We start from the raw sequence: 12,245 nt of genomic DNA on the forward strand, positions 1-12,245 counted from the left end.
TTTGAGCTAATTCATTGTCCAACAATACTTTGGGGCTATGTAAAATGTTGAAAAAATGTAAATAAAAAAATACTAAGTAATATGTCTCCCTTAAGATTAAATAAGTTACTTTAATAAAAAACGATGAACAAATTCGGATTGTAAGTATACATAGATAATGTGATACTGTATTTAGAAAAATATATAAATGAAACAACAAAAAAATATAAATAAAAGGTAAAAATATAACAAAATCATGTCCACCCATGCGAAGCCGGGACGGGCCTCAATTTTAAATATAAAGAAATATCTAATAAATAAAATAATAATATTTATATTTAAAAAATAAAACTTGTAAAAAATTAATTTATTAAAAACAAAAACAAAGATATTTTTTAATTGTTAAAAAAGGGGGGTGGGACGTCAATGAGAATTGAAACCCAAGCGTGTGGGCGGCAATTACAAATACAATTAAATAGTTATTTATTTCACATGTTTTCCACTTTACATGTTTTAGTCATAGGGTACATGGACACTCCAGCTATTTTGAAAAATTAATCACAAGTTCCATTCATTCTTACATTGCACGGAGAATCAGTTATTTGTTATTAAAAGGAAAATATATTTTTAAAAAAATTGTAGGCTATTGTGTTTAGAGCTTTTTAGCGCTATGTTCGCCAGGGTGTAACTTAAATAGTATAATAATTGTGCTTAAATATTAAAATACTTTTTTCTCGAAAATTGCTGGCAAGCGAGGTATATTATTTTAATGGGTGAACACACTAAAGGTATACTAATATTACTCCGCGTCTCATCCCGAAATTAATTTTCCAAGTCGTGCACTCCCATTGTAAGTAAATGCATATTACATTTCATTAACAAATATCTTAATCGTAAAACTATATGTGTTTTAAATAAATATTGAAATTTAAAAACTTATATTTATATTTGGATTTTAATGGTTCTAAGAAAAAATACATATCTAAAAAGTTATAAAAATTGTAGACTAGTATTATTTCGCTTTGTTTCCTCCTTGACATCCAATGTTACCATAGTAATGCAAAATAAATATTAATCGAAGCTTTCATAGATTAATTAAACCCACGATAGAATGGCATATTTTGCTCCAAACAATTGTAGGTAAAAGCCCTGCTAGTGGCTGTTATGCCTTGTGCATCACCCTGGATGGATGTGTCGTTGAGGGCAGGCAGTTGGCATTTGAACCCGACATTTCGCACGCGCGCGGTCGAGTGTGCTCGCGCTTGTTTGTTTGTTTGTTTGCTTGTTGTCGCGCGCGTGATTCGCGAGGGCGGAACAGCAGCCTGCGTCGCAAAGGTCAGGCTCAGCCCTCGATTGGACTGCCGACGTAACTCATTCCCCCTCCCTAACCCCCTTTTCCAAGGATCTGTACAGTCCGTGTCGCCTGGCTTTGTCACGCACTCGACAGTTCCCGTGAGCGAATCAGTGGACATAGCCAGGATATGTGGGAGAGGGAGGTCAAATGAAGCTATACCAAGGAAAAATTATTGTTAGTCCTGTATTTGGGGATCCGAGGAGAGTGGTGTAGGACGATACCTTCCTCCCTCCTTTTTCAAAGAAAAGTGACTGGTAATGTTATCCTCCCCCAGAAAAGTTTTCAAAAGATGATGCTTTAAATACGCATTTTTGTCTAGCTGATGACTTTTTTTCAAAACGTTAAATTTTTTAATAAAATGAGACATTTGTGAACGTTAGATCCTTAATCTATATAATACTACATATGATTTTTTCCTACACTCTTAGAAATTACAGTAAATTTACGGACATTTCAACTTAGAATTCACCTCATATAAACGAAGAGTTCTTAGTTATTTCAGATGACTGCATTTTCGTAGAAACCAAGGCGTATTTCAAATTCCGAAATATATTTTTCCGTATTTACAGGATAAGCCTACTCGTGGAAGAAATAATTGTACTTTTGCTTTGATCTTTGTCAATTCTTGAATATTTTCTCAAATAATAATAGCTACTAATCTTGCGGGTTCATGTTCAAAGTAAGTGAACATTGGACCCGCATATTTACGAAGATAACGATACATTCATGAATATCCCTGAATAATTTGTATTTCTCTGTCAGCAGCGTTTGCAAACTTCGTGTTGTGGTCATTGTTCATAAACAAACATTTCGTGTTCCTTCGCAAGTGACAGTTGGGAAATGAAATTGATACCACTGCATTATTAAAAATTTTCACTTTAAATTTACGAATAACGCCTGGTTACAAATTATCCAGGGATCTTCGTAAATTTACCGTTACTTTGTAAATTTGCGTGTACTAAGTTCACTTACTTTGACCATGAATACACATGAATAATCTTCGTATATTAGTAAAACTTCAAAAGCTTGTAAAGACTTCTCGAGAGAACACACTTACCTCTTGTGTCTTCCATATTTTTGTTTGTATATTTATAACAAAAAACAGAGCTGAAAAATGTATAAACTATTAAAAATTTTCACCTTCAAATTATGAAAAACGTTGTTTTCAAATTGTCAAGGGATCTTCGTGAATTTACGGATATCTTCGTAAATTGACGGACACCAAGTTCACTTACTTCAGACTTGGCCGGCTGTCGTCTCTCGGCGCGCGCGCATCTCTCCTACGGGCCGGGAGTGCCCTGCGACCTGCCGGGTTACCGAGGCTGGCAGTGCGCGGGGTGTTTGCGGGCCGCCTGGAGGCGACTTGGCAGCGCCATCTGCTACCGACCGCGTCCCGCGGGTGGCGGATACACCATCCCAGCCTGAGAGTTGCAATCTCGCTGGAGTGACTGTGAATAACCAATAGCAGTCCGCGGACCACTGGCCGGCACGGTGGAGTCGTTATCACGGCTATCGGTGGTGAAAGGCAGCCTGAATGTAGATCGGCGCGCAGCTGGAAGCAGTTTCGTCGGCGAAAGCACCGCAGGGGATCCCGATGTGCTGAAAAAAATCCGAAGTGTAGACGAACTGCGGGCTGGAACTGGCGGAGCTACAGAATGCTGCACGCGCAATGGAACTGAACAGCATCGGAACTCTGAAGGAAGACAGCGGGGGTCATCTGCCTGGGCCACTGTGGGGCTAGTGGTAGCCCTGGGCGGCGTGGTTAACCGACCCTGGGAATTTGGAGGACAAGGGTGTCTGAAACGACATCACCTCATCGGTCAAGAAAACTTACCCCCACCCTGGCACGAAAGGTATCTCTGTTGACTGTAAGAAGGAAGATTAAGATGGAACATCGCCGGGCTGCCTGGAACCCCGTGCGCCCGCAGTTCGAGCGGGTGTACTGGCTCGTCTGCCCACCGCCGAGAGCACTTGTGCTCTCGGCCATCGAGCCAGACCTTAGCTGCCGGCGAATCAGTGAGTTTACCCGCTTGCAGGGCTTGCCCTGCCACCTTCTGCCGCTGTGAATATTGCTATAACTGAGGCTGTCCCGCTGGCCTAGCCGTGGCTCCGGCGCTAGGGGAAGGGAATATTTACAGCAGCCCATGTGGCTGCCTGGGCAGCTGGGCCGGTCTACTGAGTGAAAGTTGCCCACCCCTCCTGAGGGTGCATGCGCCCCTGGTAAATACAACCCCGGTGTGCCCAACAATACTAATGCGAGCCGCAAGACCCAAGCACACAACTTCTGCATGGTTGAATTTTTCTGCCTCGCCCAACTCTTCTTACCTGGACCTTTTTCCCTCTGGTCCAATAGCTTTCTTGCTTGCATCAATGCATGATTAATTGATCACCACTTGACCAAGCCCAGGGTTTTCTATGTATCTATGCAGGTTTTACCTGGGTCACTTTATTTAGCTTTATGCTAAGCAACCTAATGGGAGCCAGCCATTGCGTCAATCGCAGCCATGACTGGCCAATAAACCCCAATATAGCACATAGATTCAAGCGTCCTTTTCTGTATGGTTAATACACTGCATGGTGTAAAGTGTAAAGGCTTCAGCTTGAAACACACCTAGGTCCTCCCCTGAACTGGACCCTCCTCGTACACACTTAGATTAAATCAGGCTATCAAAAAAAATCTTTGGACATTAATATTCTTGTTTTATTCAAAAAACATTCTATACCTGATAAAGTCTACAGTGAGAACACTCTTCTTTTGTCCACGTGTGGGTCTACCTTGATTAAGAACGAAATATACAATTCGGAAGCCGAAATACGGCGTAGTTTCTACGAAGACTCAGTTATATGAAATAACGAAGACCTCTTCGTTTGTGTGAGTTAAATTCTTCGTTGAAAAACCCGTTAATTGACTGTAATTTCTAAGAGTGTGAAACTTCTTTGGATAACTGCCATATTTCAGACAAGTTACATGAACACAGACTATACATCGACGCGCAACGACATTTCCCACTCTTCTCTCAATTCGCTCGCGTGACGTCGCTGAAGGTCATCAGGTTCCGGAGACGAAAGCGACGGCACGTGTTAGAATCGATCAATTCGCAATTCTGTCATTTGGTATTTTGTAGTGATGAATTCGGATGCATTCACCTATTTCCCATTCATTAAAATACTAAGATGCTGTTTGGAGTGTTATATACCGTTCAAGGTTAAAGTGGTTTGAGCGGAGTCTCGCATTATACCCTTAAAATTGTTTTTTTTTCCTGTCTAATGAACAAACTTTAGTGCTATGAAATGTTATAACCTTATAACCGTTACTGTTTTTTTTAAATCCACGGCATAATTTGTTATTACACCAAAATCCTGCGCAAAATTGGAGGTTTTCGTTAATTTTAATAAACTAATATTTAGCATCACTGTAATAAAACATTTATGAAAATTTCAAACTATACTTGTTTATTATTGGTGCGGAAACTTTTTAGTCACGATAAATACTTACTTTAGTATCCAAGTGAGTGTATGAAAAAGACCATAGTATGATTCTCATTCGAGATGTGACTTTGGAGCCTCTCTTAAACAAAAATCTTGTACAAAAAATATATAAATGCTTAGAGTTTTAAAAAATTTAAAAAAAAATCTTCCAATTTTGTTAGTAAGTCTCTCAAAAGCCTCAAAGACATCTTGACTAAAAATTTTTTTCAAAAACTAAGCTAATTATTGTTGTACTTTTGTTAATAATATAAATTTTAATCATCACACGTTTGAAATAAGTTAATAACACGCGTTTTTTTTCTATTGGAAAGGATAAAACGACGAAAAACTAAGTTACGGATGGCTTGATTAATTGTTTACAAGATTTTGTCACGCTACCATTTTGTTTATAAAATCTGTTAATTGAAACCCGGTGTCTATGTTTGCGAAGTTTGGTTGTCCATAATTTCTCGCTGGAACTAGTTATCAAATTTGCTAATCAAATTTTCTATCAAATTTTGTTACATCATGCTGAGTATTCTCGATATTTTTAAAAGAGCTAATATCAAAATGCATTTCTACAAGCAAGTTTTGAGGAATCAATATTAACGAAGTCAATCATTGCATATTAAAGAATTTTTGTGTCGTTGTCTGATGTGTATAAATATTCATGATTAAAATATTTTTTAAGTCAATATTTGTAATGTTAATGATATCAGTATTGTCAAAATAGTAATTGTCCCCTTGGTTTTTTTTTAATGTGAAAAATTATTTTGAATATAAATATTTATAACTTGAGCTCGTTATTTAATGAATCTTAATAAAGTAGTTTAGTTTTAACATCTGAAAATTTAACGATTTTAATTAATTAATTTGAATTTTTTTTTAATTTTCAATTAATTGCAGTTCTGCTACGTTTAAAACATTTTTTCAATTAAATATTGCCGTTGAAAATTCTTCTATAGTGATTTATATCTTATATTTTAAATAAGTAGGAAATATTACCGGTCCAGGAAATAAAAAATTGACGTGTACCAAACATCGGCCAGGGATGATGGTGCGATTGGATGGGTGGTGAAGGAAGAGAAGCGTACTCAAGGTATCTGAGGAGTCACTAGCACAGAGGAAGATGTGCCAACTGTTTTCGAGGAGTAGCTAGCAGGGAGAGGGTTGAGCCCGCGGTGTCCGAATAGTCGCTAGCAGGTAGGGCGCCCGCGGTGTCCGAATAGTCGCTAGCAGGTAGGGCGCCCGCGGTGTCCGAATAGTCCCAAACAGGTAGGGCGCCCGCGGTGTCCGAATAGTCGCTAGCAGGTAGGGCGCCCGCGGTGTCCGAATAGTCGCTAGCAGGTAGGGCGCCCGCGGTGTCCGAATAGTCCCAAACAGGTAGGGCGCCCGCGGTGTCCGAATAGTCGCTAGCAGGTAGGGCGCCCGCGGTGTCCGAATAGTCGTTAGCAGGGAGGGCGCCCGCGGTGTCCGAATAGTCGCTAGCAGGTAGGGCGCCCGCGGTGTCCGAATAGTCGCTAGCAGGTAGGGCGCCCGCGGTGTCCGAATAGTCGTTAGCAGGGAGGGCGCCCGCGGTGTCCGAATAGTCGTTAGCAGGGAGGGCGCCCGCGGTGTCCGAATAGTCGCTAGCAGGTAGGGCGCCCGCGGTGTCCGAATAGTCGCTAGCAGGTAGGGCGCCCGCGGTGTCCGAATAGTCCCAAACAGGTAGGGCGCCCGCGGTGTCCGAATAGTCGCTAGCAGGTAGGGCGCCCGCGGTGTCCGAATAGTCGTTAGCAGGGAGGGCGCCCGCGGTGTCCGAATAGTCGCTAGCAGGTAGGGCGCCCGCGGTGTCCGAATAGTCGCTAGCAGGTAGGGCGCCCGCGGTGTCCGAATAGTCGCTAGCAGGTAGGGCGCCCGCGGTGTCCGAAGAGATTGCGGGGAACCCTTCCTTTCTGGTAGCGTTTTTTTTGGTGACCGTAGGTACCCTTTCCACCCCTTCACACCCCCCGAACCTACCACCAACCCTGGCCGACGCTTGAGATCTTTCAAACTTTTATATGATTATAACATTTTGTCACTCAGTTTGTATTTTAAAAATTAGGAATTTATTTTTATGTTTTTGGTATACTTTATTTTTATTTAACATTAATTTTTATGTTAAAAAGTTAATGGTATACAAGAAAAAATAAATTAAATGTTAAAATAATTAAAATACCATGCAAAGCTGATCTTAAGAATTACGTAATATATTATTTATTAATACTTCGGCTGATAATGTAAATATATTGCTATAATTTTTTGTGGTCATAAATGTTTCGCACTTCTTTTCAATCAAAAAATATATAGCAGTTTATTTCACTTAATTGAATATTTAGAGCTCGCCTCCTCCTCACTATTACTACGTTAATTTCAATGCTTATTTATTGAAGAGTGCTCTTTCAAACCAGTTAACTGCGCTAGCGAAATGCTTCGAACATGTGACGTCATTGCGTTTTTGGTGATTCCCGGATACTAGACACATAAGATTCATTAACCCTCAGTAAGAAACACAAATATTCCATTGTTCGTTAATAACAGTTTATTTACCCCTGTAATTGAAGTACATTAATGATATTTTAGGTGTGATAAATAATAACATTCTCGCAAAATTTATTTAGTTATATTTTTATCTTTTTGGAATGGGATCACACGTCTAGGTGATCGACTAAAATTAACATATGGTTCGATTATGGCCAGAATTATAATAGCCCGTCGCCTCCGTCCGTCCGTCATCCGTTCGTGGTCACGTGACCTGCAGCTAATCGGAGGGCTCGAAAAGTTTCATCCATCGGCCCGTCACAAGTTTGGCAAACTCATACTTTTGACCGATGGACGGATTATATCGATGGTTTTATCTGCGACAGTCAATTGTCACTAGAATACTGGTCTGTGGAGTTTGTATTTGGTCGTTTAGATGTTTTGTATAATAACATTGCGGCCTTTAAAACTCATTTCGAAACAATTCAATCACGACTCTGAATTTTTCCGAGGATACACTAATACACTAGTAAAAACGACGTAAATAGTAAAGAACATCGAAATAATTATCTGAGAGAAAAACACTGTTTCTTGGTAGCACTTACTTGGGAACATATTTTGACGGACGGATGAAGTCATGTTGTAGATCGCTTTACTAACTGCGTGGCTTTTACGGATGGAAAACAGACACGGATGACGGACGTGGGGGAGGATATTGTAATTCCGCCTTATATCAGCGACATTTAAAATTTTCTAAAAATCGGTGAAAATTTATGAATTTTCGCGTGTGTGTATGTGTATGTATAGTCAGTATTTCGTGCGAGCGGCTAGTGTCTGATATGCTCGGACATATTCGTGTGTCTGACTCCAATTAAATGCATTTTCGGTTTCCCTCCCGATATCGCGCGGCGCGACAGGGGCCCTATGCTGGAGTTTTAAGTCGTATGCGAGTTGCCAGCCGAGTGGTCTTTTCCGATCGGTTTGATGCTTTGGTATGCACGAACTGTTCCAGTTTACTCGTGTGCGACTCGAGTGTTCGGAATGGAAACCGAGGGGTCCAACTCGAATGAGATAACCATTACGAATGCGAAAAGTCACGAAAACAGTGAAAATGGCGGAGTGGTTGGATGTTTTGGACATTGAAGAGCTTGAATTAGCTGAAATAGAAGCAGCTAGAAACCCTCGTCGATTCCTAGAACGGAAGGATGCGTTTGAACTGGACGACAACAAATTTAAGTTGTTTCGTCTTAACAAGCGGTGTGCCGGAGACCTGATTAGCAGTCTGGAAGAGGTTATGCCGGCACCTTCTCGTACAACTGCACTTTCTGTTGAAACTAAAGTAATTGTTAGCACCTTATAAAAACCAAAGAAGCCCTATTGTTATCTTTATGTGCTTGCTTATGTGTAGTTTCGGTGACAAAACAAATGGTTCGTTAGCTGTCAGAGTGCAATGTTATGCAGAAGGCAGTTATGCCTGTAGTACATTTTTAATATAATTATTGACTGAAGTCAAACACTACAGCACCATTAACACAGAATGGCAGTTTATCCCTCCTTGGATCATACCTGAATTAAGTTACCAGTTACAATAAATAGCTAATCAAAGATAAACATAAGTAAACCCCCTGTTTAAGCATTATACAGGTTTAAATAGGTAGGCCTACTTCAGTTATGTTAAAATGCTTGGTTTGTTCCTGTGACAGTGGTAATAGCCTGGCATATTTAGTTCCAAGTGAACGTCTATGTCTTCTGTGTATCCACATTAAAATTAGCCTATGTAGCCTGCTCCCTAACGCCAAACTGAACATTAATGGTTAGGCCTACATGTTCATTACAATACTGTAAACACAACACTAGTTAATGCTACTTAGTCTTAATTTTGGTAAATATGTAGAGTAGCGGTATTTGCAAAATAAAAATGCTAAAAATCCGAAAATACTTTTATTATATGCTCTTTAACTTCTTCTTTTCAATAAACCCGGCGGAGATAAGAAATTCCAAATACTTTAGGAGATATCGAATTTTTTAATATTCATATTTGGGCGATATTTGTTAAAAAAAATTTAATTCCGAAAATACTTTTATTCTGTGCTCTTTAACTTCCTCTTTTCATTAAACCCTGCGGAGATAAGAAATTCCAAATACTTTAGGAGATATCGAATTTTTTAATATTCATATTTGGGCGATATTTGTTTAAAAAAAATTAAATTCCGAAAATACTTTTATTCTGTGCTCTTTAACTTCCTCTTTTCATTAAACACGGCGGAAATAAGAAATTCCAAATACTTTAGGAGATATCGAATTTTTTAATATTCATATTTGGGCGATATTTGTTTAAAAAAAATTAAATTCCGAAAATACTTTTATTCTGTGCTCTTTAACTTCCTCTTTTCATTAAACACGGCGGAAATAAGAAATTCCAAATACTTTAGGAGATATCGAATTTTTTAATATTCATATTTGGGCGATATTTGTTTAAAAAAAATTAAATTCCGAAAATACTTTTATTCTGTGCTCTTTAACTTCCTCTTTTCATTAAACACGGCGGAAATAAGAAATTCAAAATACTTTAGGAGATATCGAATTTTTTAATATTCATATTTGGGCGATATTTGTTTAAAAAAAATTAAATTCCGAAAATACTTTTATTCTGTGCTCTTTAACTTCCTCTTTTCATTAAACACGGCGGAAATAAGAAATTCTAAATACTTTAGGAGATATCGAATTTTTAATTTTCATCACAATACCTGTGCTTTCATGCTCCGTTCACGATTGTTTCTTGTTTACGAGTATGAAATTTTTTTTTTTCGCGACGTACGTGAACGACTACATCATTTTCTACTAATGGCAAAGGAATTGTACCCACCTCTAACTTAGGCGAGATTTTAACGTTTCAAATTTTAATGTTTTATTTGTTATTTTAATATTGTTGCGCAAGTAATAAGTAAAAAAAAATTTACGTGAGTTCCTACTGTTCATCCTTTGTCCTGGTTTGTTAGGTCAGGTCAGCTACATTATAAATACTTTAAAACTGAACAACCATTAAAATTAATTCATATTATTTTTAATGTCAGTTTAGTTTGAAAGTATTTATAATGTAACTGACCTGACCTAATCGACAATTTTAATTAATTAGGCATTCACGAACACACGGCAAAATAAAAAAAATGTTTTGATAAAGAGTTTGTCTTCTTCCTACCGAACACGACAACAAACGAAACGGCGATCGTTGATTGGCCAGTTGGAACACGAGCAGAGTAGCCATCCTGACAAATTCACAGTTCTCTCCGAATTCCCACAATCCACTCGACTTCTCCGTCTCGAAGACTTTTGTGTAAGTCGCATGCCACAAGTAGCACCTCGAGCATAGCAAATGTCGAACACACCAAGTCGTATGCGAGTTCATCACTCTACTCGACTCGAATGGTCTATGAAGTCGAACGATTTCGAGCATCAGGGCCCAGCAGAGCCATCTGTCCTGCGTTGTTGGAACTATTCGGGTCGTTCTTTTATCACGTTGGACGCTGCGACCGAGGAGTGGAGGCTGGCCGCACAGGCAATAGAATTGCGGGGGCGCTAAGGACGACACTTGCTTGAGCGTTACATGCTTCTTCGCCTGTACATACTTACTGGTTCCAAACTGACACATAGTCTTCTCGTCGGTAATGCGCCTCTGCGTTGCTTCAAACGGTGATAATCCAATTATATTGTTTGATATTCAATATGAAGGTTCCCTTCACGAGAATTGACACATAACTTATAACTTCGCAACTTATTACATTTAGAATTCTCGCAAATATAAATATGTTTTAACTATTGTAACATAAATATAAATAATTAAAAATAATTTTAAGTTAGAGAATCATAACGTAGAACAAACCTGACTTTGAAACACAACATTTGTTCCGGACTGTCATAATTAATAACCACAACACTTAAAACTTCGAAATGTAAAAACACACATGGCTTTAAAAAAACACTATAATTTAGAAAATCGCTTAAACGACATCACTAAATAGTACAAAACAAAGTCACCTCCCGCTGTCTGTCTGTCCCTATGTATGCCTACATCTTTAAAACTACGCAACGGATTTTGATGCGGTTTTTTTAATAGATAGAGTGATTCAAGACGAATGTTTATATATATAATACATGCATAATATAGAAGAGAAACACTAATAATTTTAAATGTTTATAATTTGATATCGTAAATAAACACATTTTTTTTGCACTTACATTGCAAATGCTGTCCGAACCCTACGAGATAGAACAAAATAATGTACTACAGTATTGTACAACTTAAAAATGTCTACAAAAAAGTCCGCAATGGTCTATGTCTATCTCTTAGGGATAACCCACAATAATAATTTTTTATCCTTTACTTTTTACGAGAAATAATGGCTTTTTTACGAAGTGATTTTAAGCAATACAGCATTAATCCTTATCCAATTAAGTACCTTAAATACATTGTGCATTTAATATAGATCAATATGGCCCTTTACAGCATGTAATTTAAATGAATATTTTCGAAGATATTACAGATTTAAAATGCAGGGAAATAACGGTTGCGGCGGTTATAAAGACATTCTTTAGTATATTTAGTATCAGCATTGCACCCGTGCGAAGCCGGGGCGGGTCGCTAGTTACTTATAAACACGAAACAGTAACTGTCATTAGCTATAAACATACAACACCAAACATCACAATATATGAATTTGTAACATTGAAATCGAAACAGTGAAAACGTTTATAACTTAGAAATACACACATAGAACTCACAACGCAAGCATGGGTACAAAAAAAAAAAGGGGGAGGGGCAAATAGGTTTACCTTAGCCCAAGAATTTTTTCAAGGGAAATTTATGTTTGCTTGTATGATAAAATGTATGTGTTAAACTTTTCTTTCATAATTTTTTTGAAAAGTTCTTAAGTCTTGTTTTATAGAC

At 38.4% G+C, this 12,245-nt stretch overlaps 1 protein-coding gene across 1 annotated transcript; it reads right to left on the reverse strand.

The window, feature by feature from the left end:
- Nucleotides 1-5,915: 5,915 nt before the first annotated feature.
- Nucleotides 5,916-7,939, reverse strand: LOC134527455 (uncharacterized). The gene is made up of 2 exons (XM_063360151.1): nucleotides 7,906-7,939; nucleotides 5,916-6,778 (listed from the first exon to the last, which is right to left on the reverse strand). Exons 1-2 carry the CDS (start codon nucleotides 7,937-7,939, stop codon nucleotides 5,916-5,918), a joined length of 897 nt encoding a protein of 298 aa, XP_063216221.1.
- Between the last annotated feature and the right edge of the window lie 4,306 nt (nucleotides 7,940-12,245).

This window comes from Bacillus rossius, chromosome 1, assembly GCF_032445375.1.
Source record: "Bacillus rossius redtenbacheri isolate Brsri chromosome 1, Brsri_v3, whole genome shotgun sequence".
In the NCBI taxonomy this organism is placed as follows: Eukaryota; Metazoa; Arthropoda; class Insecta; order Phasmatodea; family Bacillidae; genus Bacillus; species Bacillus rossius.